Below are 27,657 nucleotides of genomic sequence, written 5' to 3'. Positions count from 1 at the left end.
ATGAGCGAAGAGGAGGACTTTTTGCAGAAAGCAAGAATTGCATTTGAAGATCTGTGTCGAGCTTTAAACATGGACGAGGAGGCTAGCAATGAAGCATGGAAGACCTATGAAAACATAAGTAGAAATTTCACGTTAGAGGTAAATACTCTCTCATAGTTTAATGTGTTTTCCTACGCGTGCAACGGACCGTTTGCCGGCTTTTATTTCCTGCTCGTTACATCACTTTACGCTCATGTTACGATCTGGGCATCCAGCGATTCTCAGTTTTTAAGTCATTTATGTGAATCAGTGGAGAGTCTCTACAGAGTACAGAACTGTTATTGGTATTCTAATACGAATAGACTGCCAGTGTGTGTTGTAAATACTGTACAATAACAAATATGGGTCAACAAAAAAAGACCACTAGAGGGGAGGATTTCCAACATGGTGCTGCTGACCCCATTTGACCTCATATGACCAAAATGTCAGATGATACCCCCTGCTGCTGATTAAGTATCTCCCCCTCTCTTCCCCTTTTTTCTGTGTTCTCTCTCTCTCAACCCCCCCCCCCCCCCCCCCACACACACACACACACAGGGGTGTGAGCAGCATTGGCTGGCCTGTGCCCTCTATGTGGCATGTAGATCTTCAGTACCAACTGTTGGCAAGGGAACGTCAGAGGGGAACTACGTCTCTCTAACCAAGATCCTGCGCTGCTCAGAACAGAGGTAGATCCACCATACACCGGCACCATCACCCCCAAACCCTGAATACAACCCAAATGGATATATCATTTAGTTACGTTTAGTACACTCTCAAAGTGCAAAACTGGGTAAATCAACGTTCTGTGGTACCATTGTCTTGTTGGTGAATTAGCCTATTGTTTGATTTTTAATTTAAGTCACACTCATTAATTCAATAGTGATAAATACATACTTGTTGGGGTGCCCGGCTGCCCGCTGACCTACTGGTCCAGGTGCATACCACATAGGCTCTGTGTAGCCGGCTGCGGGTCGCTGGTTCGATTCCCGAGCCCGACCAGATGTTGCTGCGTGTCACTCCCCGTCTCTCTCCCCATTTCCTGTCAGTCTACTATCCTATCAATAAAGGCAAAAGCCCTAAAACATATCTTTAAAAAAACAATATATATATATATATATATATATATATATATACTGTACATACTTTTGATATACTCAATGAGTCCTTTGCATGTTAGTTTTAAGAGCTTTTCTGTGTAAAATAAACAAATCCTCGTGCTTGCCTTTTTAAACACTTTTCTCCCACCCCAGCCTGATTGAATTTTTCAACAAGATGAAGAAGTGGCAGGACATGGCCAACCTGCCACAAGAGTTTAGACAAAGCACAGAGAAGCTGGAGAGAAACTTCACAGTGTCTGCGGTCATTTTCAAGAAGTACGTGCCCATATTTAAAGTCATCTTCAAGGCCCCCTCAGATGACCCTCCACGACTTCACAGGAGCCGCAAACAAAGGTAAGTTAAGTTTTCAAAACATTTACATTTGTCCTAAGTTAGCCTCAAACCTTATCTTATCACATGCTATACGTTTATGCAATAAACGTATATGGCTGCTATAAACATATGTTGCATTCTATTGAATCTTTAACACACACACACACACACACACACACACACACACACACACACACACACACACACACACACACACACACACACACACACACACACACACACACACACACACACACACTATTATAGACATTTGCTCATAACATGTGATGTTGAATCTGAATTCTTTGTTGTGAATTTTTGTTTTGCAGAAGGCATCCATGCACAGTATCTGAGGTCTTTAACTTCTGTTGGATTCTGTTTGTCCATGCTAAAGGTAACTCATCTACCTGTAATAATGTAAAAGCATTCAACCATAGTAATTGCAAATTGATAGGGTTTGGTTTTAAACCACTTAAAAGCTCTCTATACTTCTTTGTACAAGAATTAGCACAAAAAAATTATGCGTTGTGAACTTGTAGATCTGCTATTTTGAAAACTGATATTATCAAACGTAAATATCAAACACACAGTCAAGTCTACATTTCCTCAAAAGAAATGCATATTTTATTCAGTCTGACCAGAATTAACAATAAAACATAACCCCACCACTGATTCAAAGCAAAGGAATGACCACAGTGGAGATATCAAAAGCAGAGGCATGGATTATCCTCCATCCCCCAGAGCAAATTACACCCTGCATAATCAAGTAGGAATACAAGAGACAAATCATGTCAAATCATGCATATCTGACTTTATACCAAGGGTCTTCAACATTTTCAGGCCACGGACCCCTTAATTGAGAGAGAAATGAAGCAGGGACCCCTGCAACCTTTTTTCATAGATTCCATATAGTGGCATCGTTTGACAGCACAATCATCAGTGTATTGTGGATTAATGTCAATTTGTGTTTTCAGATATTTAACCACTTGAACCGTCAATACTTGCCCCTGCCCCAGAGCAAATTGCACCCTGCATAATTAAGAAAGAATAAAAGAGACAAATCATGTCAAATCATGCAAATCTGACTTAATACCTTGGCACAAGGAAGTTGTGGTTAAGGGAACAATTGCGGTTATGGAGAGCATGTTGAGTGAAGTCAAACTGGCTTTGGGCCAGTTTGCTTAGCAAACAGCAAGGGGCCAAAAGAGATTTTAGGATAAGCATGGATGAATGGAATGAAGAAATGGGAGGGATGTAGAGAAAGAGAGAGAGAGACAGCGAGAAAGGGAGGGAGGCTGGTGGATTAATGAGAGGGCATGCACAGACTTGTACACATCAGCTGGACATCTGTCTGCAAACATGTCACCAGAAGTCATTCCTCTTGTAACTTAGCCTCAGCAAAACAAACAAATATAAATTACATGCACACACATTGCCAATGTCCAGTGTGTGTACACGTTATCTTGGCAACACATTGTGATTAGATAAGCTAGGACTTGCCTGTGAATTTGGGATTAGTATTGGTATGTTTGTAATACGTGACAACTTCAGAAGATGTTATAATTCTTGAATCTAGAAGATTCTCCTGTTTGCTTTTCCCTGCTTTTCTCTTCTTTAATCCACTTTTCTATTCTCCTTTATTTTCTCCAATTCTTCTCACTTCACACACAGGTAACTTCCCCATGATTAGTGACGACCTGGTGAACTCCTACCACCTGCTGTTGTGTGCGTTGGACCTGGTCTTCACCAATGCACTTCTGTGCAACGCCAGGAAGGATCTGCTCAACCCAAATTTCAAAGGTTCTTTGTGCCGCAGAACTCTCCAATAACACCATAGCACTGTAGCATATACATCTACTACTACAAATGTGTTAATGCCTTGTTATTACTGTACCCCATGTAGGCTACCTATAGTACATGCATTCATGAGTATCTGTTCATGTATAACACTTGAATCATTCTAATTGTAAATACTTGTGAATTTCTTCTTTCTTGTGTTCCTAAAGCTTTATCAACCTAATAATACTGCCGAGAGCTAACTCCTGAACAAAAACTAAACTTTATGAAAAAGAAACTGAGATCCGAGCACTTGAGGAGATTAAAATAAAACAACGTTTATTCTGTAAAAAAAAGAACTTCAGTTCTTGCCCTGATGAAGACCGTAAGGTCGAAACATGTCGGTTTTATTGAATAAACTTTGTTTTATATTAATCTCCTCGAGTGCTTGAATCTCAGCTTCTTTTTTCTACAGTATTTCCCCACTGATCCTAGCAGCACCACATACTTTTAATACGATTTTATCTCCCTTGAGCACCCGGTTGTTCTCTGTTTTTCTCTCTAAGAAGTAAGAACTGAACTTTATTTCATTATGACACTCACTTCCTCTCCCAGGCTACACCACCAGAACCATACGCCACATCCTAAACCTCTCTGTGTAAACACACCTATTGTACTAGCCATCTAAAAAGGAAAGTGCTCTGCCGTGGTTAAGATCCCCGCCCCCGTGAAAGCACATCGTCGCTGTCAGGCAGAAACCTTGTATTTCCATATTTCATTCATATTTATTTGTAAATGAATGCCCTACTTCATACAAGAGTGTCGTACATAAGTAGTGAAAATAGCAGATGCACAAGCTCACAACACGTCCAGATGTGTTGTGAGCTTGTGGATCAGTTATTTCTATTGTTTCAAGTAATAATAAGAAGAAGAAAGGAATGGTATTGGACATACAAGGTTCCCACCCGATTGCAACGATACGTACAGAGAGACAGAGATTTATGTTCAATGTTTCCCCTCCATTATACTGGAGCTCTGTCAACCGTCCTGCATTTTCAATAAAATAAAAAATGCAACACAAAAAGATGTTTCATATCGTAACATTTGACTATATTTAACTGCAGTGCAGTAAAGGACCATAGGACCAACATTTATTTATTTGGGTCCCTGGTATTTTGGGAGAGAAGATTATAGGAAATACAACAAATCAACTCTAATTTAACTGAACCGACCTAACCAAATAGAGCTTATTTTAACTTCAGAAAGCATTGGAAGCCATTTCAAAAGAAAGCCAATATCTCCTCGTCTCTTTTACAGGTCTTCCAGAGGATTTCAGCAGTAAGGACTACAAGCCAGCCCCGGGTCCCTACTGTTTCATAGAGCAGCTGTGTGAACTTCATGATGGCCTGGTGCTGGAGGCTAAAGGAGTCAAAGAACACTTCTGGAAACCCTTTGTCAAGAAGCTCTTCCATAAAAAGGTAATACACAGTACATAGTCATACACACTAAACACGTGTTGCATTTAGTTTCCTGCACCGCCCGCATACACATAAGCATAGCCTGAGTCAGTTGTTGATAAACTATTTTGAAACTTTGAAACCAATCAAAGTTGTTTATTTGAAACCACACCGGCACATTTGCATTTCCTCATACAGAGACACAAACATGCGCACGCACGCACGCACGCACGCACGCACGCACGCACGCACGCACGCACGCACGCACGCACGCACGCACGCACGCACGCACACACACACACACACACACACACACACACACACACACACACACACACACACACACACACACACACACACACACACACACACACACACACACACACACACACACACACACACACACACACACACATCCCTATGGCATCCCTATTATGGGCCTCAGGGCCTGACATTATAGGCAACATTATTCAAAGATTTTTCCAAATGGGACAGATGGATGACACATGTTCTGAAACTAAACTCAATGACATTGCTGTGCTTTTATTTAACAGATACTTAAAGGCAAAGAGGACAGCTTGACTGGCTTCCTGGATCCTATGAACTTTGGGGATAGTTTGTAAGTGTCATATTCGACTGCTCTGTGTTATCACATATCACTACATGTTGATATGTTTGAATAGAAGGTTTGAAGGCTTCTTTAAAGAAATGTTTCTCAGTTTGGGGTCCAGGGAGTCCCCAGCTAAATGGTTGATACAGCAGTTCGGAACCAAATGAACTAAAAAAGTTTAAATTTAAACATTAAATAAAACATTGCTGAACATATCTGAACAATTGTGTCAATGTTGGCAAGACATCATTGCATGGATAAGAAGTCTTGGACGTTTGAAGTTTAAAATTATTATTTTCACACTACTGGAGTTAATGGATTACCAATGGCTTCTTGGTGAAAATAATAATCTATATTCGCTCCTTTTGTTCTCTTGTGCTTTCCTCTATGTCCAGTGCATCTCTGGGCCGTGTGTATGAGGAACACACACTATCCACTGGCAGCCTGGATGAGAGGATCTTTACAGGGGATGGGGCCAATGAGGACATTGGGACCTCAGGTCATTGTCTGTGTGAAGGGATAGAGAACCAGGGCTCTTCAGCCTACAGGATACACAGTAACCTGAATGTAAGCAAACACATCGACATGTACACATTATGGAATTAAGCCACAGGCAAAATCATTGGAGCACTTACACTCTCTCAAAGAAACATAAAAGACATAATGTGTAAGTGGAAAGTCCCTCGAATCTCTAAAAAGGTCAAAATCTAAACTGGTTCTCTTATTTTTCTTGAATGACAAAAAAATAAATGCCCTACTCCATCATACAAGTGTCACAGAAAAGCAGTGAAAATAACATATCTACAAGCTTGGGACGCGTTGTGACCTTGTAGATCGGCTATTTTCACAATTTTAAAATCCTTTTGAAAATAATATAAAAAAGGAACGGTTTGGGACACACAAGGTTTTCCACCCGACAACAACGAAATATGTGTTCTCTGCCCTCCCTCAAGGCCTCGGCCCTGAAGGTGTCCACTCCCCTGACGGGCAGGAAGTACATTCAAGATAACAGCCTGGCCTCTCCGGTCTCCAGCGCCATGCAGAGTGTGGGACGACTGCACAGCCTGCTCACCGGACTCAAGCATGGGCCCAGCGCCAGACTCACTGAAATACTCAGGTACTCGGTGTTCACTTCTGAGTCTGATAGTGTGCACAAATTAGGTAACCTGACTCCGCCAGATGGTGGCAGCATTGAGTGATGCTGCACTACCATCTGGACTCGCTCAGAGACAGTTGCTTCCACCGCAAAGTGCCGGTTTGCACCAATCAGTGGCAGCCTCGGGCGGGCTCTATTGCCTCTATGGGCGGGCTCTGAGCGATGCTGGGTGTTGTCGCCTGTGGACCCTTTTCACAGTGGGTATTTTGACAGGCGAATGCAGCTGAAGGTAATCCTTTCATGCGAAGATTCGCAAGACAAAAACTGCAAAAATCTCCAACCTCCATGATATCTTTATCTTTTTAACTGCTAACGTGAAAACAAGTGTTGTCCTTCCGTTGTTTACTTTTCCTGCCGGCACAGCTGTTTACTGTCAATATTCCAGGATGACCTCCCACTTGGGTAATGACGCCCCCTGGCGATCATTCAGAGAAACTACTTCAGCTCCCGTACTAACGTAGGTAGGAAGGGCCTGTCACTCAAACCGGAGTGACCCGCCTCCAGGCTATATAAGCCCCCGGAGGCGGAAGTAACATCCTCTTTTCACTCTCTGCGATATCACATTCAGATAAGTTGAAACTCAGCCTTTGTATTATTATTCTTCGCGCATTAGCCTAAAGCGGTGGCATTGGAGTCGCCCACCGGCGAGTGTTGAATTAACCCGTACTTAAGAATACTTATTCTTGTCCCGTCCTAAAACGACGGTTATTTCCTTCTATAACAAAGAAGTTTACCACTTGTTCAGGCCTCTGCCCGAACCAAGCGTGGCATAGCATTAGCCGTTAGCTTGTTAGCTCGTCTGCTCTTTGTTAACGTTAGCTACACTGCTTACCGCTTGTTCAGGCCCTGCCCGAATCAAGCTTGGCCTAGCTTTAGCCGTTAGCTTGTTAGCTCGTCAGCTTCCTTTGTTAACGTTAGCTACACTGCTTCGCTATGAACCCTCTTGCTTTCTGCCGAGGGAATGTATGTTTGTTCTGCTGTTAGCTTGTTAAGGCCTCTGCCTGAACCAAGCGTGGCCTAGCATTAGCCGTTAGCTCGTTGCTCGACAGCTTCCTTGTTAACGTTAGCTACGTGTTTCGCTATGGTCCCTCTTGCCTTTCTGCCGAGGGAATGTATGTTTCTGCCTGAACCAAGTTTGGCCTAGCATTAGCCGTTAGCTCGTTGCTCGACAGCTTCCTTGTTAACGTTAACTACACTGCTTCGCTATGGTACATCGGTTCCACCTGGCTAGGGCAGGCCTCGGAGCCTGCGCTCCACCAGGAGGGCTTAACGCTCTGGATCCTACAGCCCAGGCTGTCCGCCCCAGGCGGCCCGCACCGATAGTCAAGGTGCGGCGCTGCCGTCCGGGGCACCGCTTGTTCAGCAGCGCGCCTTGGTCAAGATGGCGCCAAGCGACGTGAGACACCGCCTGCCGTGCAGCCGACCGCAGCTAGCTCCACTGTCACTGGAGCTGGCGGGTCTGGCGGAGTTACCGCGAGGAAGGTGACTAAGAAGTCTAACAATATCCCTCCGGTGACCATTTCTCCTACGGGCGCGGTGCCTAAAGAGTAGCGTTGTGAGGTGACCGTCGAAGACGTCCCCTTCGACGTGAACTTTAGCAAAACAGTCCGATCCTTCAGGCGAGAATCGGACCTGAGCTCCAGTCAGAGCTAGGGTTCGTACTCAGGATACTCTGAGGACGAGAAGGAGGAGGACATGGCGGAGGATGGCTCTCGCCCTGTCTTTACAGTGAAAGGTAAGGCCCCTGCGGCGCCAGCACTTCAACTGCCCCTCCACCCGCCAGTCAGGCGGGTGGAGCGGGTGGAGCGATGGCAGAGGACGTTGGTTTTCTGCAACGGAGATGTTGGATTCACTAAAGCGCTACAATCCTCATGGAAGTTACACAAGCACAATCTTTTCTGGGTTCTGTCAGACCCCAGTATAGAGTGGTGGGCACGACGTTTATTTTCTGTACCCCGCGTCGGGGAAATGAAAATGAGAATGTCAATGTATATGCCTCCTGTGTCCCAGATAGATCTGTTGAAAGAACAAAGTCTGTTTCTGTCCAACTCTATTGCACTAGCACAGATGACTCCATCTTGCATGACTCCTGTAAAAGTGTTGAAGTCCTGTCAGGACTTGTAATCAATCACGGGTTTTATCAGCAACCAGTATTGTTATTGTCAAACATTTATATGGTTCCTCTTACACGCGAGGGGAATATCCCTCGCGTGAACAATGCAATGAATTTAACGATGAGTCACTAATTCTGTCGGCCTACTATGAGCCCTCGTCACGGGACAAGCATGAAGGCCATAGCGCAGGTATTAAACGTAAAAGTTCCTCCCCTGTCAGGGGAGAATGCTTTAGTTGCGGACATTGTAGAGGGGGATTGTGTTGGGGCAGGGGTCCGTGGTGTCACCCGGTTCCCCTCCCCCCAAACGAGGACGTTTATTTTTCCCCGCGTCGGGGAAATAAAAATGAGAATGTCAATGAATATGCCTCTTGTGTCCCAGATAAATCTGTTGAAAGAACAAGTCTGTTTCTGTCCAACTCTATTGCACAGACGACTCCATCTTGCATGCCTCCTGTAAAATTGATGTAGTCCTGTCAGGACTCTGTAGTCAATCACAGGTTTTATCAGCAACCAGTAATGTTATGTCAAACATTTAGATGGTTCCCCTTACACGCGAGGAGAATATCCATCGCGTGGTCAATGCAATGAATTAACAATGAGTCACAAAATTCTGTCGGCCTACTAATGAGCCCTCGTCAAGGGACAAACATAAAGGCCTTAGGACAGGGGCTAAGATAAATGCATGCCTCCTGTAGTATTGATGGAGTCCTGTCAGGACTCGTTAATCAATCACAGGTTTTATCAGCAACCAGTAATGTTAATGTCAAACAATTATGTGGTTCCTCATGCGCGCGAGTGGAATATCCCTCGCGTCGACAATATGACTCCTTTATGCATGCCTCCTGTAAGAATGATGGAGTCCCGTCAGGACTCCTTAATCAATCACAGGTTTTATCAGCAACCAGTAATGTTAACGTCAAACAATTATGTGGTTCCTCATGCGCGCGAGTGGGCTTTCCCTCGCGTGAGCGATGCTATGAATTTAACTTTGAGTCAGAAATTCTGTCGGCCTACTATGAGCCCGGGTCAAGGGACAAGCATAAAGGCCTTAGAGCAGGTATTAAACGTAAAAGTTCCTCTCCTGTCAGGGGAGAATGCTTTAGTTGTGGGCGAGTCTGTTTATCAGTCGAATCGCTTTGTTCTTCCTGTCTCTCTATCGAGCGAAGTGCGAACGCTTCCGGTGACACCGGATACGGATTCGCTCGCTCCCCGCTTCCGGTCCCGCCGCAAAATAGCTCCGCTAGTCAAGCGGTACAACCAGAAGGTGTTTCCGCCATGCGGCCTATTGAACCCTTGCGCTCCGCATCCGGTCGTCCCGGATACGGATACGCAGGTCTCCCGCTTCCGGTCCAGTCGCCAAATAGCTCCGCCGTCACGGAAGCACAGTGGTGGGGTTTCTCTCTCTCAAAACACGCTAGCACGCTGCGCGTGCCAGTGGAGGTTATGCGTAAAAGTTCCTCTCCTGTCAGGGGAGAATGCTTTAGTTGTGGGCGAGTCTGTTTATCAGTCGAATCGCTTTGCTCCTCCTGTTGCTCTATCGAGCGAAAACCGAACGCTTCCGGTTTCACCGGATACGGATTCGCTAGCTCCCCGCTTCCGGTCCGGCCGAAAAAAGCTCCGCTAGTCAAGCGGTACAATCAGAAGGTGTTCCCGCCTTGCGGCCTATTGAACCCCTGCGCTCCGCATCCGGGTGTTCCGGATACGGATACGCAGGTTCCCCACTTCCGGTCCGGCCGCCAAAAAGCTCCGCCGTCACGGAAGCACAGTGGTGGGGTTTCTCTCGCTCAAAACACGCTAGCACGCTGCGCGCGCCAGTGGAAGTTATGCAACCCGAGCCATTGGGTATTTCGAACGATAACCAGGGGTACAGGTTACAGTTCGCAGACATACCCCCGCTTTCGAGCAGGGTTATTCATACCAGGGCGCGTGGTTTAAAAGCAAATCTTTTGAGAGAAGAGATCAGCTCCTTGCTAAGCAAGGGTGCTATAGTGGAGCTGGACAGGACCCAATCCCGCATGGGATTTTGGAGCCGTTATTTCCTGGTGCCCAAAAAAAGGGGGGGGGGCTACGTCCCATCCTGGACCTAAAGGCACTAAACGTGTACCTGAAGAAATACGTTTTCAGGATGCTAACTGTACCCACCATGTTACGGTCGGTCAGGCAAGGGGATTTCCACTGTTCAGTGGATCTGAAGGATGCTTATCAGCACGTCCAGATTTATCCCCCACACAGGAAATTCCTACGGTTCGCCTTCGAGGGTCGCCTGTACGAGTATACAGTACTCCCTTTCGGTCTGTCACTGAGCCCGAGGGTTTTCGTGAAAGTGACCGAAGCAGCCATCGCCCCGCTGAGACAGCAGGGCGTCAGGTTGGCGACGTACATCGACGTTTGGATGATTTCAGCGAGCTCCGCCCACAAAGTGGCGCGTCACACACAAGTGGTTTTGGCTCACCTGAAGGCCTTAGGTTTCATAGTCAACCACGGCAAGAGCATGCTGACTCCAGCAAGTCGTCTTACATTCATTGGGGTCCTTCTGGACTCATCCGACATGTCGGCCCGTCTCTCAGAGGAGAGGGTGGACAGGTTTCGGGAATGTCTCGACTCCTTTTCAAGTGGGCCAGGAGGTCACTTACAGGAGTTGCATGGTACTGACGGGAATGATGGCTTCCGCAGTACATCTGTTGCGTTTGGGCAGGTTTCATATGAGACCTTTTCAAAGATGGATGTTATCCCTCGGGATCCCGCCCTCCTTGAAGTACAAGAAGGTTACGGTTTCCCCTTCCTGCGCGATCGCCCTGTCTCCGTGGCTGGTGGAGGGGTTCCTCACCAGCGGAGTCTCGATTGGCGAGGTGGTTTCCCGCAAGTCGATCACGACAGACGCCAGTCTTAGTGGATGGGGAGCCACTTTCGAGGGGCGCACAGCGCAGGGGCTTTGGCCTCTGGAGATGAGGGGTCGTCACATCAACTATTTGGAGTTGATGGCTATACTCCTGGCGCTCAAGCATTTCGAGCCTTGGATTTTGCATTGTCACGTCCTGGTCAGGACAGACAATACGACGGCCATGTTTTATGTCAACAAACAGGGGGGCCTGTCGTCGTTGCCACTGGACCGTCTGGCTCGAGAATTGACGGTTTGGTGCTTGTCGCGCCTCAAGTCGATCAGGGCCTTACACGTCCCAGGTCTCCTCAACAGCGGAGCAGATCTCCTGTCCAGGGGAGGTTCTCGCTACGAGGATTGGTCTCTCCACCCCAGGGTGGCGAGCCAGATTTTTCGCAAGTTCGGTCAGCCAGTGGCGGACCTGTTTGCGTCAGCGGAGAATACGAAGTGTCCGTTGTTCTTCGCGGTGAAGGGCAGTCCTCCCTTGGGGTTGGACGCCTTAGCGCACACGTGGCCGAGAGGTCTACTGTACGCGTTTCCCCCCTTCGACTTAATCCGACCCACTCTGGAGAGAGTCAGGAGGTTCGGTCTGGAGATGCTCCTGGTGGCTCCCTACAAGGGCACGTGGAGGTCGGCGATCGCCCCTCTCCTTTGCGAACCGGGTTGGCAGCTGCCTCAGTGCAGGGATCTGTTGAGTCAGGCCAGGGGGGAGATCTTCCACCAAGACCTGCAGGTCCTAGACCTGTGGGTTTGGCACGTGAAAGGTTAAACCTGCTGGCGGCTGGTTTTTCTTCTGAAGTGGTTGCTACCATTCAGAGTGCTAAGGCGCCTTCTACGAGGGCGTCTTATGATGGAAGGTGGAATGCCTTTGAGGACTGGTGTGAGTCGCGTGTTCCACCGGTGGTGGCCCATGTGGCGTCAGCCCAGGAAATTCTGGAATTTATGCAGGACCGCTTGAGAAGTGGTCTTGCATTTTCTACCCTTAGGGGGTATTTGGCGGCTATTAATGCCTGTCACCTGGGGGTGGCGGGCGAGGCACCTTCTAAAGTCCCGGAGGTCATCAAGTTCATGCAAGGAGTTGAACGTTTGAGGCCGGTGACTAGGTCTTTGTTCCCAGTTTGGGATCTGCAGGTGGTTCTAGGGGGCCTATGTCGGGCTCCCTTTGAGCCGCTTGTAGGGATGCCTTTGAAACTTTTGAGTTTCAAGACGGCTCTTTTGCTGGCTTTGGCCACGGCTAAAAGAGTTGGTGACCTGCAAGCTCTCTCGGTGTCTGCGGAGTGCATGCAGTTTATGAACAATGATCTCAAGGTGTTGCTCAAGCCTCATCTTAAGTTTGTTCCTGAGAACATGGTGGTTCCTAAGGAGCCTGTTGTTCTTCTGGCTTTTCATCCTCCTCCGTTTGTCTCGGTGGAGGATGAACGGCTGAATTGCCTTTGTCCTGTCAGGGCATTGAGGGCCTACTGTGACAGGACTGCTGGTTCTAGAGCTTCTTCTCAGCTCTTCGTGGAAATGGGCAATGTTCTTGTCAGAAAGCCGGTGTCTAGACCCACTCTTTCGAGGTGGATTGTGGATGCTATTAGGCTGGCTTACTCTAGTGCGGGTGTGGAAGTGCCGGCGGCACTTAAAGCCCATAGCACTAGAGGTGTGGCTACTTCGTGGGCACTGGCAAAGGGAGTCTCCGTTCAGGAGATTTGTGTTTCGGCGAATTGGTCTTCGCCTTCTACCTTTGCAGCCTACTATCACCTGGATATCGAATCCTCTTCGCTAGCGCATTCGGTTCTGGGTGCAGTTGCCTCCTCTACGTCATAGAGGAGTCGGATCTTCCCCTCCCACAGGTGGGCATGTAGCCACCTGGGGTATTTTGGGGGGGACCCTGTGTTTTCCTTATATAGTGTGTCTTACTTATAAGGCGGACTTGTCCTTTTCATTTAGTTGAATGAGGCGGACTTCGGTCTGTCAGGGTCTCTCCTTATTTTCTCATGCCTTCACACCCAGGTCCGGTGGGCCTGGGACCTTCTGGGTGATGGGTCACGCCCGTTTGGGCTGTGCTCACCCGTATGAGGGGTGTGTGGGGGTATGAGAGTAGGTTGTGGCTTAGAGGGGAGTTTAAGAATCCCAAGTGGGAGGTCATCCTGGAATATTGACAGTAAACGGTAGGTTCCGTACGGAACCATTGTTTACTTAGATATGGAAGGATGACCTCCCACGTAATGCCCCTCTGTTTCACTGAATGTGGCAGAGAGTGGTATTAAGAGGATGTTACTTCCGCCTCCGGGGGCTTATATAGCCTGGAGGCGGGTCACTCCGGTTTGAGTGACAGGCCCTTCCTACCTACGTTAGTACGGGAGCTGAAGTAGTTTCTCTGAATGATCGCCAGGGGGCGTCATTACCCAAGTGGGAGGTCATCCTTCCATATCTAAGTAAACAATGGTTCCGTACGGAACCTACCGTTGTACGTCATGCAGACAGGCCAATATGAGTGGGTGGAGTTGGAAAAAAAGAGAAATTTAAATCTCATTAACTACTCTAGTCTTTTCAACTCTGCACCCACAGTATTTTATGTTGCTTTCTTTTCAGACACAGCTCAGTATTTTAGCAGCCATGTTGGCTTAGAGTTCCTTACAGCAATGACCTGAGAGAGTATGGATGGAGGGAGTTTAGAATCGGGTGCTGCTGCTGCTCTTGTACTGTAGTGTTGGTAGAAGAAAAAGTTTTTACCCTGCATAAGGGAACACTGCTAGCAGCAGTTATTTAGAGCGAGTGACATTTTTCACCCACACAGTCATCCAGTAATATCAGTAGCCTACTAGCCTACTTATAGGACGACTTCACCACTTTTCAACCTATCTTATATAATTGGTCCTCACTAATGTTAATGATAAAATAGCACAATTCTTTCCTATGCTGTCTGTGTCTCATAGGAGGACCGTGGGCAGTTCAGAAATCCGTCTGCCAGTGACATCATCGATGGGAAACCAAGCTAATGGGGCTTTTAAGCTGTGACATCATTTTGTAGTCAGACCTCCAAGCAGATTTAGTCAATATCTGTCCCTCGCTATTTCAACAGATCCGAGACAAAAATAACGACTAAAGTATAATTCTACCACTTTCCTTTCAACAACAAAGAGAAGAAAAATTTGTAAATAGTAAAAATAGTAAAAAGATTCACGGGCGCTGCGGCCTTTTGGCCCCAAAAGTTCTCCTCTGCCTGCAAAATGATGTCAGACTTAACAGCCCCATAGAAACTGTTGGCTTTTTATTCCTGAACAGTTACAATGTTATAATGGAAGCCATTGTTCTCGCGATAATAAAAGTCTAAATATTTTTTTTTAAATCTTAAAAAAACAAGAAAAAAAATCTGCCAAATGATGATGTCACTGGCAAACGGTTTTCTGAACTCCCCACAGCCCTCCTCTGAGACACAGACAGAGTAGAAAAGAATTGTGCTATTTTATCGTGAACATTAGTGAGGACCAATTTGAAAAGTGGTGAAGTCGTCCTTAGTAAAAGGCTACAGTTGTACTACTCGGCTGCTCATGGATGTGATAAATGTAAAATAGTCCCTTTCTTTATTATTATTAGAAGGAAGAATTGGGGGGTTGCATATTCTAATATTCACGGAAGGAGATTCTCTAGAGGAAGGGCCATGGGTTCACAATTTAATTATGAGATATCCTGCATGGAAAGTTACCATTTTGTCCGGAGGGTGCTCAGCATCATTCAAATGTTCATCCACCAGACAAAGTTTCAGGGCAATCTGCCCATTAGATTTTTGAGATATATTGTGTGCAAATTGGACATTTTGGCTTAATGCTGGCTCTAGAGGAAAGGGCATGGGGTCACTCAAATCAGTAGAGCTCATTCTCCACAGAGCATGAAGGTGAAGTTCATGCCAATCCAGCCATAATTTTTTGACATACGTTGTTTGAGATCAAAGTGGTAGACTTTAGAGCACTGCCACTAGTGGGGTTAAGAAGACATGACCTTTGTCTGACATCAGGGGTTTAGTGAGTAACTTTGACAGCCGTTTGCTTTCAGTGCCTGTGCCAGAGACCCCAGTGAGGCCATCTCTGACCGACTGAAGGACATGTTCCAGGTCTTCAGTCAACACTACGAGGACAAAATGGAGGAGAACAGGGGAATGGGGAAAGGTACACACACACACACACACACACACACACACACACACACACACACACACACACACACACACACACACACACGCACGCACACACACTTGATTCGAGATAGTGATTGGCCGAATGGCCGTATTCGTGGGTGGGAAAGATGTCAGATGAGGGGTTGTTCCCTGACGCTGCACTAGCAACTACATGTTGGCTGGGATCCCTGTTCAGCAGGGAGTCAGTGGAACTAGTCTCGGAGGGATAACGTGTTCCTCTGCACGTGTTACGCCCTCCTGGAGAAAGCCCTCACTGTCAGGTGAAAAGAAGTAGCTGGCAACTCTGTGTATCAGAGGAAACATATGGTTGTCTACACCCTCGCCTGACCAAACAATAGGGGTTGGCAGTGATAGGGACTGAACACATGGGGGGGGAATTGGCATAACGAATTGGCATAACTCCGAACATTTTTTAAAAGAAAAAAAAGAAAGAAAGAAAGAAAGAAAAGAAAGTGATGTGAACTAGAGGCGTTTGGGTTGTGCAGTGGAAAAGCCCCTGCCTACCACCATGTAGGTTGTGGGTTTGAATCTGCCGTGATGCAGCCGGCTTTGTAAGGCATCTACAGTACAGTGTATGTGAACACAATTGGCCTGTGTTAGTGGGAGGGAAGGCGTGATAGTGTTGGTCCTACGGACTGGGGCGGCACCTGTCAGCAGGGAGTGTTGGGTGGGAGGACTGAGACGAAAGCCCTACTGTACATCCTCCTGGTGGGGGCTATGCCTGGCAGATGAGTCAGTAGGATACAACAGCAGTGACTGACAACACAGAAATGTGTATCGGGAGGAATTCATAGGCATAATTACTAAATTGGGGGGGAAAAAGGGGGTAAAAGATATATTGGCTACTCAAAATCTTGAAAAAGAAAGAAAGTGGTGAACTGATGATACATTTAGTGTCTCTAATGTACAACCATCTGTTCCTGGGCTCTGTGCTGTAGACATGGCAATGAAGTATTTCCGCCTGGCGGAGGCGCTGTACTACAAGATATTGGAGGCCATCATTGAGAGAGAGAAGAGAATCCTGGGAGACGCTGACCTTTCTGTAAGCCACAACTTCCCCCAATCACAATCATTTTGACCTTTTGTGAGGCTTGTCGATAGTATCATTTCAACCTGGACAGTTTCAGTTCAATTTCTGTGTGTGTGTGTGTGTGTGTGTGTGTGTGTGTGTGTGTGTGTGTGTGTGTGTGTGTGTGTGTGTGTGTGTGTGTGTGTGTGTGTGTGTGTGTGTGTGTGTGTGTGTGTGTGTGTGTGCGTGCGTGCGTGCGTGCGTTGCAGGGGATTCTGGAACAGGATGTGTTTCATCGCTCCCTGCTGGCTTGCTGCCTGGAGGTGGTCATCTTCTCCTACAGGCCACCGGGAGACTTCCCTACTGTCATCAGCATCTTCCAGCTCCCTGCCTTCCACTTCTACAAGGTAAACGCACCACAAATCACAACATGTACAAACGCTGTAGTGTAGATAGCTTTCCTCACAGACCATTGAGCCATGCATGTAAGGCAGGCCTAGGGGTTCCCAAACGTTTTTGTCTCAGGACACCCTGTAAATATTTTTTTAATCCGAGGCACCACTCCCAGCACCTTAAATTTATAGAATATCGTCGTTGTCGGGTGGAAACCTTGTATGTGTCCAAAACCTTTCTTTTTGTATTTATCATCTATAAAATGTACTAAACTAGTGAAAACAGCCGATCTACAAGCACACAACACCTCGCGATGTTTTTTGCGACAGAGGTTTCTGCCTGATAGTGACGATATTTTAGTGATTATGTTGCGAGGATAACGTTGAGATAATAGCCATTTTGGTTAGAACTGACTGAAAATAACTTTGTGCTTCAAGTTTAAAATGATACAAAATATTTCTTCAAGTGTCCAAATAAATTCCACATATTATCAAATGATCTCGCGGCACCCCTGGACTGCCGTCGCGGCACCCCAGGGTGCCCCATCACCCACTTTGAAAACCCCTGATGTAAGGTATGCAGCATGGAGATGGTCCCCGGCTCAGTCGCTGCCCACTACTCCCAAGTCCTCATTTATGGGTTTCAACATTGCTGGGTGTGTGTGAATTCAAGGAGGCAAAACCACTTGGAACATGCATTAGAGTCACCGGTTACCCTGTTATTAAGGTTTATTACGTGACGTCACGCACATAGTTCTCTTTGATCTCCCAACACAGCTCTGACCATTTTGGCAGGAGGTAATGAGCATAGTCTTCTTTCCCTCCATGAAAATCTTTATTGTCACATCACAGGTTTACAGGTGTAAAACAGTGGGTCAATTTTCTTTTGTGCAAACTCCATCGTTTTGCTAGTTTGTCAATATCATAGATATTTGATTTATGTTCAACTCAAACCGCCTTTTATTTTGTGTTATTTTCACACTCAAACGTAACCTGACTTGCGCCAGATGATAGCAGCAGTGCGTATGCCTGCTTACTATCCATCTGGGATTGCTCCGGCAGATTCGATGTAAGGGGCGGGCCATTTTTTTGAAATTCTTAGCAGGTGATTGGATGGGGCTGTCTGTCTATCACAGTCTGGGAGTGCCAACTCCAACCACTCATATTGGCCTGTCTGCGTGACGTTCCACCCAGAATCCGCCTCCTGGGTTTCCACGTGGTCTGCAATCAGACTCTATTGGCTCAGAGCCGCTCAGAGCCCGCCCGTAGCTGCCGCTGATTGGTCCGGCCCGGGGCTTTACGAGCGTTATCAACTCCCACCGAGAGAACTCAGATGGTAAAGTAGAGCGGTAGCCAACGCACTGCTGCCACCATCTGACGCAAGTCAGGTTAACTCAAACGTAGGCCTGTTCTCACCTCTCACCTGTATGCTCAACCCAGTTCCTTTAAATAACCCTGTGGTACAAAGGATTCTTTGACTAGTAGATCATTTCCATAGTGTACCAACCAGTCTTTTTTTCTCATGGCAAAATCTTCCCCCCTCTGTGTTGACTGAGGCTAAATCGCCTATGCATGGTTCCCAGATATGCTGTAAAGATGGCTGCATTCCACCTCCTAGCTACACAGAAATCTGTCTTGTATGATGGTGCTCTGTGCCAGAAATAGACGATCTTCAAGCTCACAACATGGTGCAATGTGATGTGTCTATTTTCCTTTCTTTGTGTGTGTGTGTGTGTGTGTGTGTATGTGTGTGTGCGGATGTGTGCATGTGTTTGTACCCAGGTTATAGAGGTGCTGGTGCGAGCAGAGCAGGGTCTGTTTCGGGAGGTGGTGAAGCACCTGAACCAGGTGGAGGAGCAGGTTCTGGAGAGCCTAGCCTGGACCGGAGGCTCCCCGCTCTGGGACAGCCTCCGTCAGGCCAAGGAGCAGCATGTCCCCACCTGCCAGGAGGTCTGTCTACCCCCCCCCCCCACACACACACACACACACACACACACACACACCACTACACCCTGAAAGACTCTGGATCGCTCACTCTACATTCACTTTGTTGCTCAGTGATTGACATGTTGAGTGCTAAATTAAAACATGCTTAATTTATATTCCATTTACAAGTCCACGATGCATCCCCCTCTCTACAAACTCACAATGCATCCCGAGAATAGCAGATCGACAAGCTCAAAAGTAAAGCAAAAAGTATGCTCTCTTTATGTGTGTGTGTGTGTGTGTGTGTGTGTGTGTGTGTGTGTGTGTGTGTGTGTGTGTGTGTGTGTGTGTGTGTGTGTGTGTGTGTGTGTGTGTGTGTGTGTGTGTGTGATATAGGTGATGCCTCCACAGCATCTGGAAGACAGTGATGGCTCAAGCACTTCAGGCAGCACCCCTCTCACCCCCATCACCCGTGGGCCTGACCTCACCACCAACAGTATTGTCAAAGGTCTGTGTGTGTGTGTGTGTGTGTTAGATTATAACGAAACCACTTCAGACCTATACATATACTGTACATGTACTTTGGCCATTTGAAAATAACTGATCTAGAGGCTGTAGATCTGCTATTTTCAAAGGCTTTTTATACATTTTAAAACTCGGGACCTTCTACAATCTACATGAGTATATTTACTTTTGGGACTTTAAGTACTTTTTTATTTTATTTTGATTACTGAACATGTACTGTACTTGTAACAGACTATTCTACAATAGGGTATTGATACTTTTGTGATTACTTCATATCCATCACTGCTTTTTTCTAGGTGTGTCTCCGTCTCCTACGACCCTGTTCGGTCGCTACAGCTCTCCACCCGCCGGCTCAGCTCGGAGGAGGCTGTTTGTAGACCCAGTGGACGGCACAACATCCTCCACCTCCACCGGCACCACCACAGCCACAGTAACCACCATCCCAGCCCGAACCGGTCAAACCAGCCTGGTCACCACCATCCCAGCCGGACAGACCGTGGTCACCATGGCAACTGCCACTGTCACCGCCAATAACGGCCAGACAGTCACCATACCTGTACAAGGTGAGCATCAGGGTTCAACTCAAACCGTATACACCTACAATGTCCCTTACTAGTGGCCAAGGGACATTGTAGGTCCCTTTGCTCAGGATTTTACAGCGAAAGAAGAGATACTGTCAGCATCATCTAACTAGCTTCATTAGAATGTTGCACCAAAGCTGGATGTAAATTTTGATGCCCTTTGACATCCTTGCAGGAATTGCCAACGAGAGTGGAGGCATCACTTTCATCCCAGTCCAAGTGGTACAGGGCACTACTCTGCAAACCATAACAGCCCAGTCTCTGACTGGCACCATAACCAGCCAAGCAGCCGTCACCAAACAGGTGAAGCCAGCCACCAGTCCACTGAGAAAAGGCTCCCTTTCGCTGTTCTTCAGAAAGGTAAGAAAAGACAGTTCAGTTGAAGTTATATGACAAAGCCTACTGTACAAATTGCATTAGACAATTATGAATGTACTGCAAATAGAAAAGGGAATCAAAGCATGGGAGAGATGCTGTGTGCCTCAGCTGTACAATGGCATTAGAAAGGTGTTTTCCAAAGACATTTTAACTTTGATATATCCTAGAGTTTTGCCACTCTTGCTTGAAATTTACATAATTTACACGCACGCACGCACGCACGCACGCACGCACGCACGCACGCACGCACGCACACGCACACGCACACGCACACGCACACACACACACACACACACACACACACACACACACACACACATTGCTACTTTGTGGGGACATTACACATAGTCTACTATCTTTGTGGGGACATTCCATTCATTTTAACCCTAACCCTAAACCCTAACCCTAACCCTTAACCTAACCCCTAAAGACCTTGTGGGGACCTATTAATAAGTACCCACAAGGTATTGTGCAAGGATTGTACTATCTTTGTGGGGACATGAGGTCCCCACAAAGATAGCTTTGCAAGCCCACACACACACACACACACACACACACGCGCACACGCGCACACACACACACACACACACACGCACGCACGCACACACGCACGCACACACAAACACACAGTTACAAGTCCACTTTAGGCTACTGCTACCAACAATTCAAGAAGTTAAACTTTATACCTAAAACCTGCTTTGTGCAACAGTCTTGTTCGTCCGGAAAACATTACATACAATATATAAATAAAATAAAGTAAATCATAATAATAATAATAATGCTAATATTTTGGAGTATGTTTTCTTCTGCAGGTGTACCACCTGGCCAGTGTGCGTCTGAGAGACCTGTGTGTCAAGCTGGACATCTCATCTGAGCTGCGGAGGAAAATATGGACGTGTTTTGAGTATTCTCTGGTGCACTGCACCGAACTCATGATGGACCGACACCTTGACCAGCTGCTCATGTGCGCCATCTATGTCATGACCAAGGTGCATGCACACTTTTTATGCCTGTGTTTTTGTTCTTATTGTTTATTGTACCTGCATCTCATGGCTGTCAGATAAGAAACAACACAGCAGGGAATGATGGATTCCTTTCACACCAGACATTTTGATCTGAGGGTAATAACATTCATTGTAGGTGTGTTTCATTTAGGCGTTTCTGTGTGCCAGCATGAACCCTAACCCTAACTGTACAAGAGCTGTCCATGCTAGCACACAGTGCTAAGGCCACCCTAACACTTGCACCTAAATGAAACACACCCACAGTTAAAGTTACTTTCAGCTGAAGCCCATGTTACTCACAGCATCTTATGTCATTAGTTCCAGCGACAGAGGGTCTGAATCCTAAGTCAAAATGTCTGCGGTAAAAAGGGTCTTTCATGGCATGACTTATCTCACGTGTGTGCGTGTATGTGCGTGCGTGCGAATGCACACACACGCGTACAGTCAGAATCGTCTATGTGCATGTGGGCTGCTATCTGTCTATCCAATAGTATATTTGTGCTTCTGTCTCTTGCTTGCTATGTACAGGGGGGTTGAGTTCAGTGGGTAAGTCCAAAAGGTCATACACCAGTAAGACTCCCTAAGGGCGAGAAGCGCGCACATGGCTGCGTGCATATGGCTGCTTTGGCATGTATACCCTTCTGCTGAGCTGGTCGAGTCATCACTGTGATGTGAGAACAGTTAGCTATATCCATATATGGAGTCCGTGAGGTCAGATGTAGAGGTATTGACCAGCTCAATATATGGAAATCTAGGTGATGATCCAGTCATCTCCATGTATGGATATCCAGGGTTTGCTGAGGTCAGTGTCGTGATCTTCATATATGGAGATCCAGGTGATGATAGTCAGCAGTCTTGATTTGCAAAGGAATTCTGTCTTAAGACTCTTGGCCATATATGGAGCATCCATACTGTATATGGGCATTGCCAAATATGGGCTTAAAATATGGGAATTCCCAGATATGGGCTTATTATTGATGACATCAGGGATCTCCATATATGGGCATAAAAGGGACAAGGATGGAATTAATTTGCAAGTGTGGCAACCACACTGGTTAGACTGACACAATATGTCCATATACAGTATGGGCATTACCAGATAAGGGCTTAATATTGATGGGTAGCTCTCCGTAGCTGAGTTTCCATGTTGTGGGTCAACTGAACACATGTACATCACCTTCTCTAGGTGACCAAAGAGGACAAGTCCTTCCAGGACATTATGAAGTGTTACCGTACACAGCCTCAGGCCAGCAGCACTGTGAGTACCTTTGATTGATTGATTGAAATTTTGATGTGACAAAAATACATATTTAACTTATGAACGATCTGTACAGTTCTGTCAAAAAGTATAAAAGATGCCTGAGAGTGCCCAGTGTCCACAGTATGTCTCGAAACATCCCTGATCAAGACTTGGAGAACCACTGCTGTAGTGTAGAGTAGACCACCTCTTCCATATACTTCTTGACACTAAGCATCTCACTGGTGATGCTGTCAGTCAGTGTGTCTCTGTCCCCATTCACATCACTGGATAACCAACAGTTACCTCCAGCATAGCAAGACAAATCTGTGAAAACCCAAATCCCTATCGTCTTTAAAAAAACAAATAAAAAAAAACACTTAGATTGTAGGTTTGGTTTTATGTGAGATTCATCTGTGACAGTGTTGTGCTGTTTATATGAATGTTGTGTCTTTGTTACTGTACTAATACTATGGATGTGTCTCTAGTCTGTCATTGTGTGATGCATTGTTTGCTGTTCTGTCTGTGTGACCCAGGTGTACAGGAGTGTGCTGATCGCAGGAAGAAAGAGACGCAACTCAAGCAACACGGAGGGCAATAGACAGAGCTCTCCCACTGATGCCAGCCAAGAACCAGGTGAACACACGTCGCACACGCACTAACACATATTATTATGAAATCTGTTTATAAGTAGAGTTTTCCATATTAACAAACATGGATTTGTTTACTTCCATAATTTCGTATACTCAGAGTATGTTGTTAGGCCACATTGACTATATTGAATAAAGGTATTACCTTCAAAGATGTTCAGGAAATCGAGAACAAAGGGGTTCTACGGAGCACCTCAGCCTACATGGCTAGTCCGGTGCACCACAGGAGCAGGGACAGAAGTATGCAAAGGAGAGAGACTGGAGCAGCTTGGACAAATTAAGTCTTTTATTTAGCTAGTACAAATATAAAAAAGTAATTTTTATTTTTGTACTAGCACCTAAATAAAAGGCTTAATTTGTCCCAGCTGCTCCAGTCTCTCTCCTTTGCATGTTCACGAAATTGTAATATTTGTGTTAATGATGACAATACTAGCCCCATCCTCGTGGTGTGCACTTACGTCATGATGCATGTTCTTGAAAGCGGGGAGGGTTCTTCTGTCATTGCACATACTCCTACAGGCTGGGGCGGAGAATGTTTACCGGAGGAGTTGGATGATGGCTCTACATCTTCCCGGTGGGGCCTCCTTATTGGCAGTTGAGCCAGTAACAGCATTGTCAAACAGTGGGAGGAATATTTACCATTAATAACTAAAAAGGGGTAGAAATACTATATAGAACATCTGTTGCTACATGTGCAACTTCTCAGCCTATAGGATCATATATAAACTTTTAATCTGCCTGTCTCACAAAAGCCTGCCCACTCTCCTTTCCTCTCTGTTCTTCCAAGTAAATTGTTCATTTACTTGGTCCCTCTATCATTGTCTTTTTCATTGTCATCGGCAAGTAACTGATTTTATTTTGAATCTCCAGCGAGTGCAGACAACAGCCCGGTTCCTATGCGTTCCAGTAGCACCCTACCAGTCCCACAGCCTGGCAGTGCCCCCACCACTCCTGTCAACAATTCCCAGGTCAACTCCACCCCTGCATCCTCCTCTTCCTCGCTAGGGGAAGGCGTTGAGGAGAGGGGAGACCTCATCCGCTTCTACAACCAGGTCTACATCAAACAGATGCGCACCTTTGCCCTTCGTTACTCGCCCAGTTCACCATCTGCAGGGGTATGTGTGTGTGTGTGTGTGTGTGTGTGTGTGTGTGTGTGTGTGTGTGTTTGTGTGTGTGTGTCTGATTTAATTATGTTATATCTTGTGCGTGTATGGATATTGTACATGGTGTTAGCTTGTCAGTTGCCACCATTGGTGTATGAATGTGGGAAGTGAGGACGCTGGCGTTGACTGTTCGCCGCTTCACCTCCCAATGTATGAATGAATGGGACATTGTAAGCGCTTTGAGTTCGCAACTTGCTTAGAAAAGCGCTATAAAAATGCAATCCATTATTATGGTGATGAGTGTGGTACATTGCCACGCTGCTTTAACTCAGTGGTTCTCAACCTTTTCAGGCTGGGACCACCAAAATAATCATATTTTAACTGGGGACCCCCCCCTGACGAGGCATTACATTTTGTATAACACAGTTGTAGGCGTTGTTATATCGGCTATATTCACAATTTATGTCTCTAATATTTGACAATTTGGCCAATGTTTAATTTTATAGATATTAAAAAGTCCTTAAATTGTCACTTTATAAATGTGCAGATGTCCTCTATACACTTTATGTAGTTTTTGTTTTACTGTTGAGTGAGAAAATAATGTTGCACATTAAGTTAACCACTGCTTTAACTGATTTAATTTGCGTGTTTCAGGGGTCTCCAAAGCTGTGCCCGTACCCCAGCCTGAGGTCCGCTTCACCACGCAGACTCCTGCTGTCACACAATCACTCCATCTACATCTCACCTCACAAGACTGGATCACCTCCCACACCCACTCCTCGGGACAAAATCTACTACTACATCTGCAGCAGCCCACCCAATGTAAGTTGCATGAATTCACATGTGTCATTTCTAGCACACACACACACACACACTATAATTTTTAGTATTCGAATTATTCGACCTCAAAGTATTCTAATAGTCGAATATTCGACAGGACTGGCCAAACTGTCAAATATTAAGTAAGCAAGAGGCGAACATTGTGAAAATAGCAGATCTACACGCGTTGCGAGGCGTTGTGAGCATGTAGATCGGCTATTTTCACAATATTTATCTGCGGAACCAAGTCATATTAAATGTAATACCTACAATTCCAAGTGCTTGTCAGGGTGGGGGTCCCCAGTTCAAATATGTTTATTTTGGGGTCACGGCCTAAAAAGGTTTGAGAACCCCTGGTATAGAGCAATAACAAATTCATCCACCAGGGGCATTAACAACTCATTCTTATGACTTCCTATCTACAAGGTCGAATAGTGACTTTGATATTTGAATTTTCGAATATTCGAATATTTGGTGAATGCCCTAACACACATACACACCCCGACAACCTACGTTAAAACGATCTCTTGTGACCTCTGACTCCTAGCGTCTTCAGGAGATCAACAGCATGATCCGCACCGGAGAGACTCCTCCCAGGAAGCGCAGCCTGCCTCTGGAGGAGGAGCTGTCTCCCAAGAGGGTGTGTCCAGACCACTCCGCCCTCCTCCGCAGGCTGCAGGATGTGGCCAACGACCGAAGCTCCACCCACTGAGACACAACTAAACACACCCACTGAAACAGACATAGCCAGGACGGATGACATACAGTACCGTGCACTGACGAGCCATCAGGTATTACCAACAACATTCATTCAAGTGAAGCAGCAACATTTTAATTTTGTATTCATCTATGTACAGGAGGGTTGAGTTCAGTGGTTAAGTCCAAAAGGGCATGATGCTTTGGCTTCATTCTGACCCAACATACGTATGGAGAGAGAGAGAGAAAGATGGCATTGCATCTAGTGGCCAATCCAGTACGCCGTCTGCTTCAAATGACTTGATCGTGTGCCACCAAGTGAGAGGTGGTGCTGTTTGAAATACTGAGGAAACACTGTTGTTTTACCCATAAAGCTGTCCAATTTCTTGTTTGAATGGAAATATTGGATCAGATAGCGTTGATCAACGGTAGATAGACGTTAGTAGTTTCTCCTGCAGTATGTACTGTATGAACAGAATAGGCAACAGCTGTCAGTATTAAGCATCTTGTGTATATATATATCTACTATTTCACCAAACTAATGCCATTGTCTGAATTCAGCGGCTCCAAATCAGTTGAACCCGTCTCACGATGACTTCCTTCTCGCAACTTAAGATGCATCATTCCATATACCGTATTCATTCTGTAGTATGGAGCTGTAGTGAGAATTTCACTATTGGCACAACAACCTCCTTACTAAATGAAAGGTGTGTATGAAGTGGCTCACTGAAAGCACTCTATGATGACTTTGTCTTACTTTTGTCTAACCACTTTGTACACAGTGTCACCTTACAAACGGGTATCGGAAGAAGTCATTTAAACATAGTAAAAAAACGTATTAAATCATCCCCTTGGTTTTACAAAGCAGGAAACACCAACACGCTTTTTTTTATATCTTATATTTTTATTTTGTGTGGTATGCTTTCTATGCTTGTTATATATTTAATTAGTAGCTGTGGTAGCCAATTTCATTTAGTTATCTGTTATTAACAAGACGAGTGATTACAGTCAAACTGATTTCCCATGTTATTTAAAGGGGGCGTAAGTGATATACTTTTGTTAAAATAGCTCTATATATTCCAATACCAATCGTTCCTATAAAATGTTTGTTCTACAAAAGGGTCTTCCCATTTCGTTAAGCTCTTTAGTAAACAGAATTATCAGATCAAGATATCAGATATATCCAATCAGAAGAGAAAACTCATACAGCATACAGGATAAACAAGTGAAATTGGAAATGATGAAGCTATCCAAATGAAGCTGATAAATGATTGTTGCCAATTTCTCACTCCTGATTGGTTAAAACGGATACAATCACTTGAAAATGCATTCTCTGTTTACTGAGGAGCTGGAGTGATAGGGAGACCCCCGTTACGGACCAAACACTCCATATCAATGATTACTATCAGAATTTATGAGCTTTAACCTTTTAACAAAATTATTATTCTCACAAAAACATAACCCCTTTAACCATAGACCGATAATGTAATTATTGTAGGTTTTGCTCAGTTTTGAAAACTTCCCTTGCAATCATGCATTGTTAACTCGTATCATTTGTTAACCTCCTTGACATATGTTTGTACTGTATATATTTGTACAAAAGAGAAAAGAAGACATATTTTATGGTGGGCTGTGTAAGTTAAGCAAGTGCCTTTTTTTTACATCTGACTTGTAATCATCTGGATCATTTGTTCGTGTCAATTCACCAAGCAA

General features: G+C 45.6%; 1 protein-coding gene across 1 annotated transcript; it reads left to right on the top strand.

Moving 5' to 3' along the window:
• On the top strand, window positions 1-27,590 carry rbl2 (retinoblastoma-like 2 (p130); the record flags this gene model as incomplete). Its single annotated transcript, XM_080737676.1, has 22 exons — window positions 1-138; window positions 577-707; window positions 1,272-1,472; window positions 1,781-1,845; window positions 3,123-3,251; window positions 4,545-4,705; window positions 5,239-5,303; window positions 5,690-5,861; window positions 6,248-6,411; window positions 15,483-15,595; window positions 16,563-16,666; window positions 16,903-17,040; window positions 18,808-18,975; window positions 19,348-19,459; window positions 19,773-20,039; window positions 20,233-20,417; window positions 21,248-21,424; window positions 22,626-22,697; window positions 23,213-23,312; window positions 24,197-24,441; window positions 25,084-25,251; window positions 25,796-27,590. 22 exons carry the CDS (start codon window positions 1-3, stop codon window positions 25,958-25,960), a joined length of 3,240 nt encoding a protein of 1,079 aa, XP_080593802.1. The 3' UTR covers window positions 25,961-27,590.
• Between the last annotated feature and the right edge of the window lie 67 nt (window positions 27,591-27,657).

Source organism: Nannobrachium achirus (genome assembly GCF_963921795.1).
Source record: "Nannobrachium achirus genome assembly, chromosome: 11".
Lineage (NCBI taxonomy): Eukaryota > Metazoa > Chordata > Actinopteri > Myctophiformes > Myctophidae > Nannobrachium > Nannobrachium achirus.
This window is presented reverse-complemented; position numbering and strand designations above follow the sequence as displayed.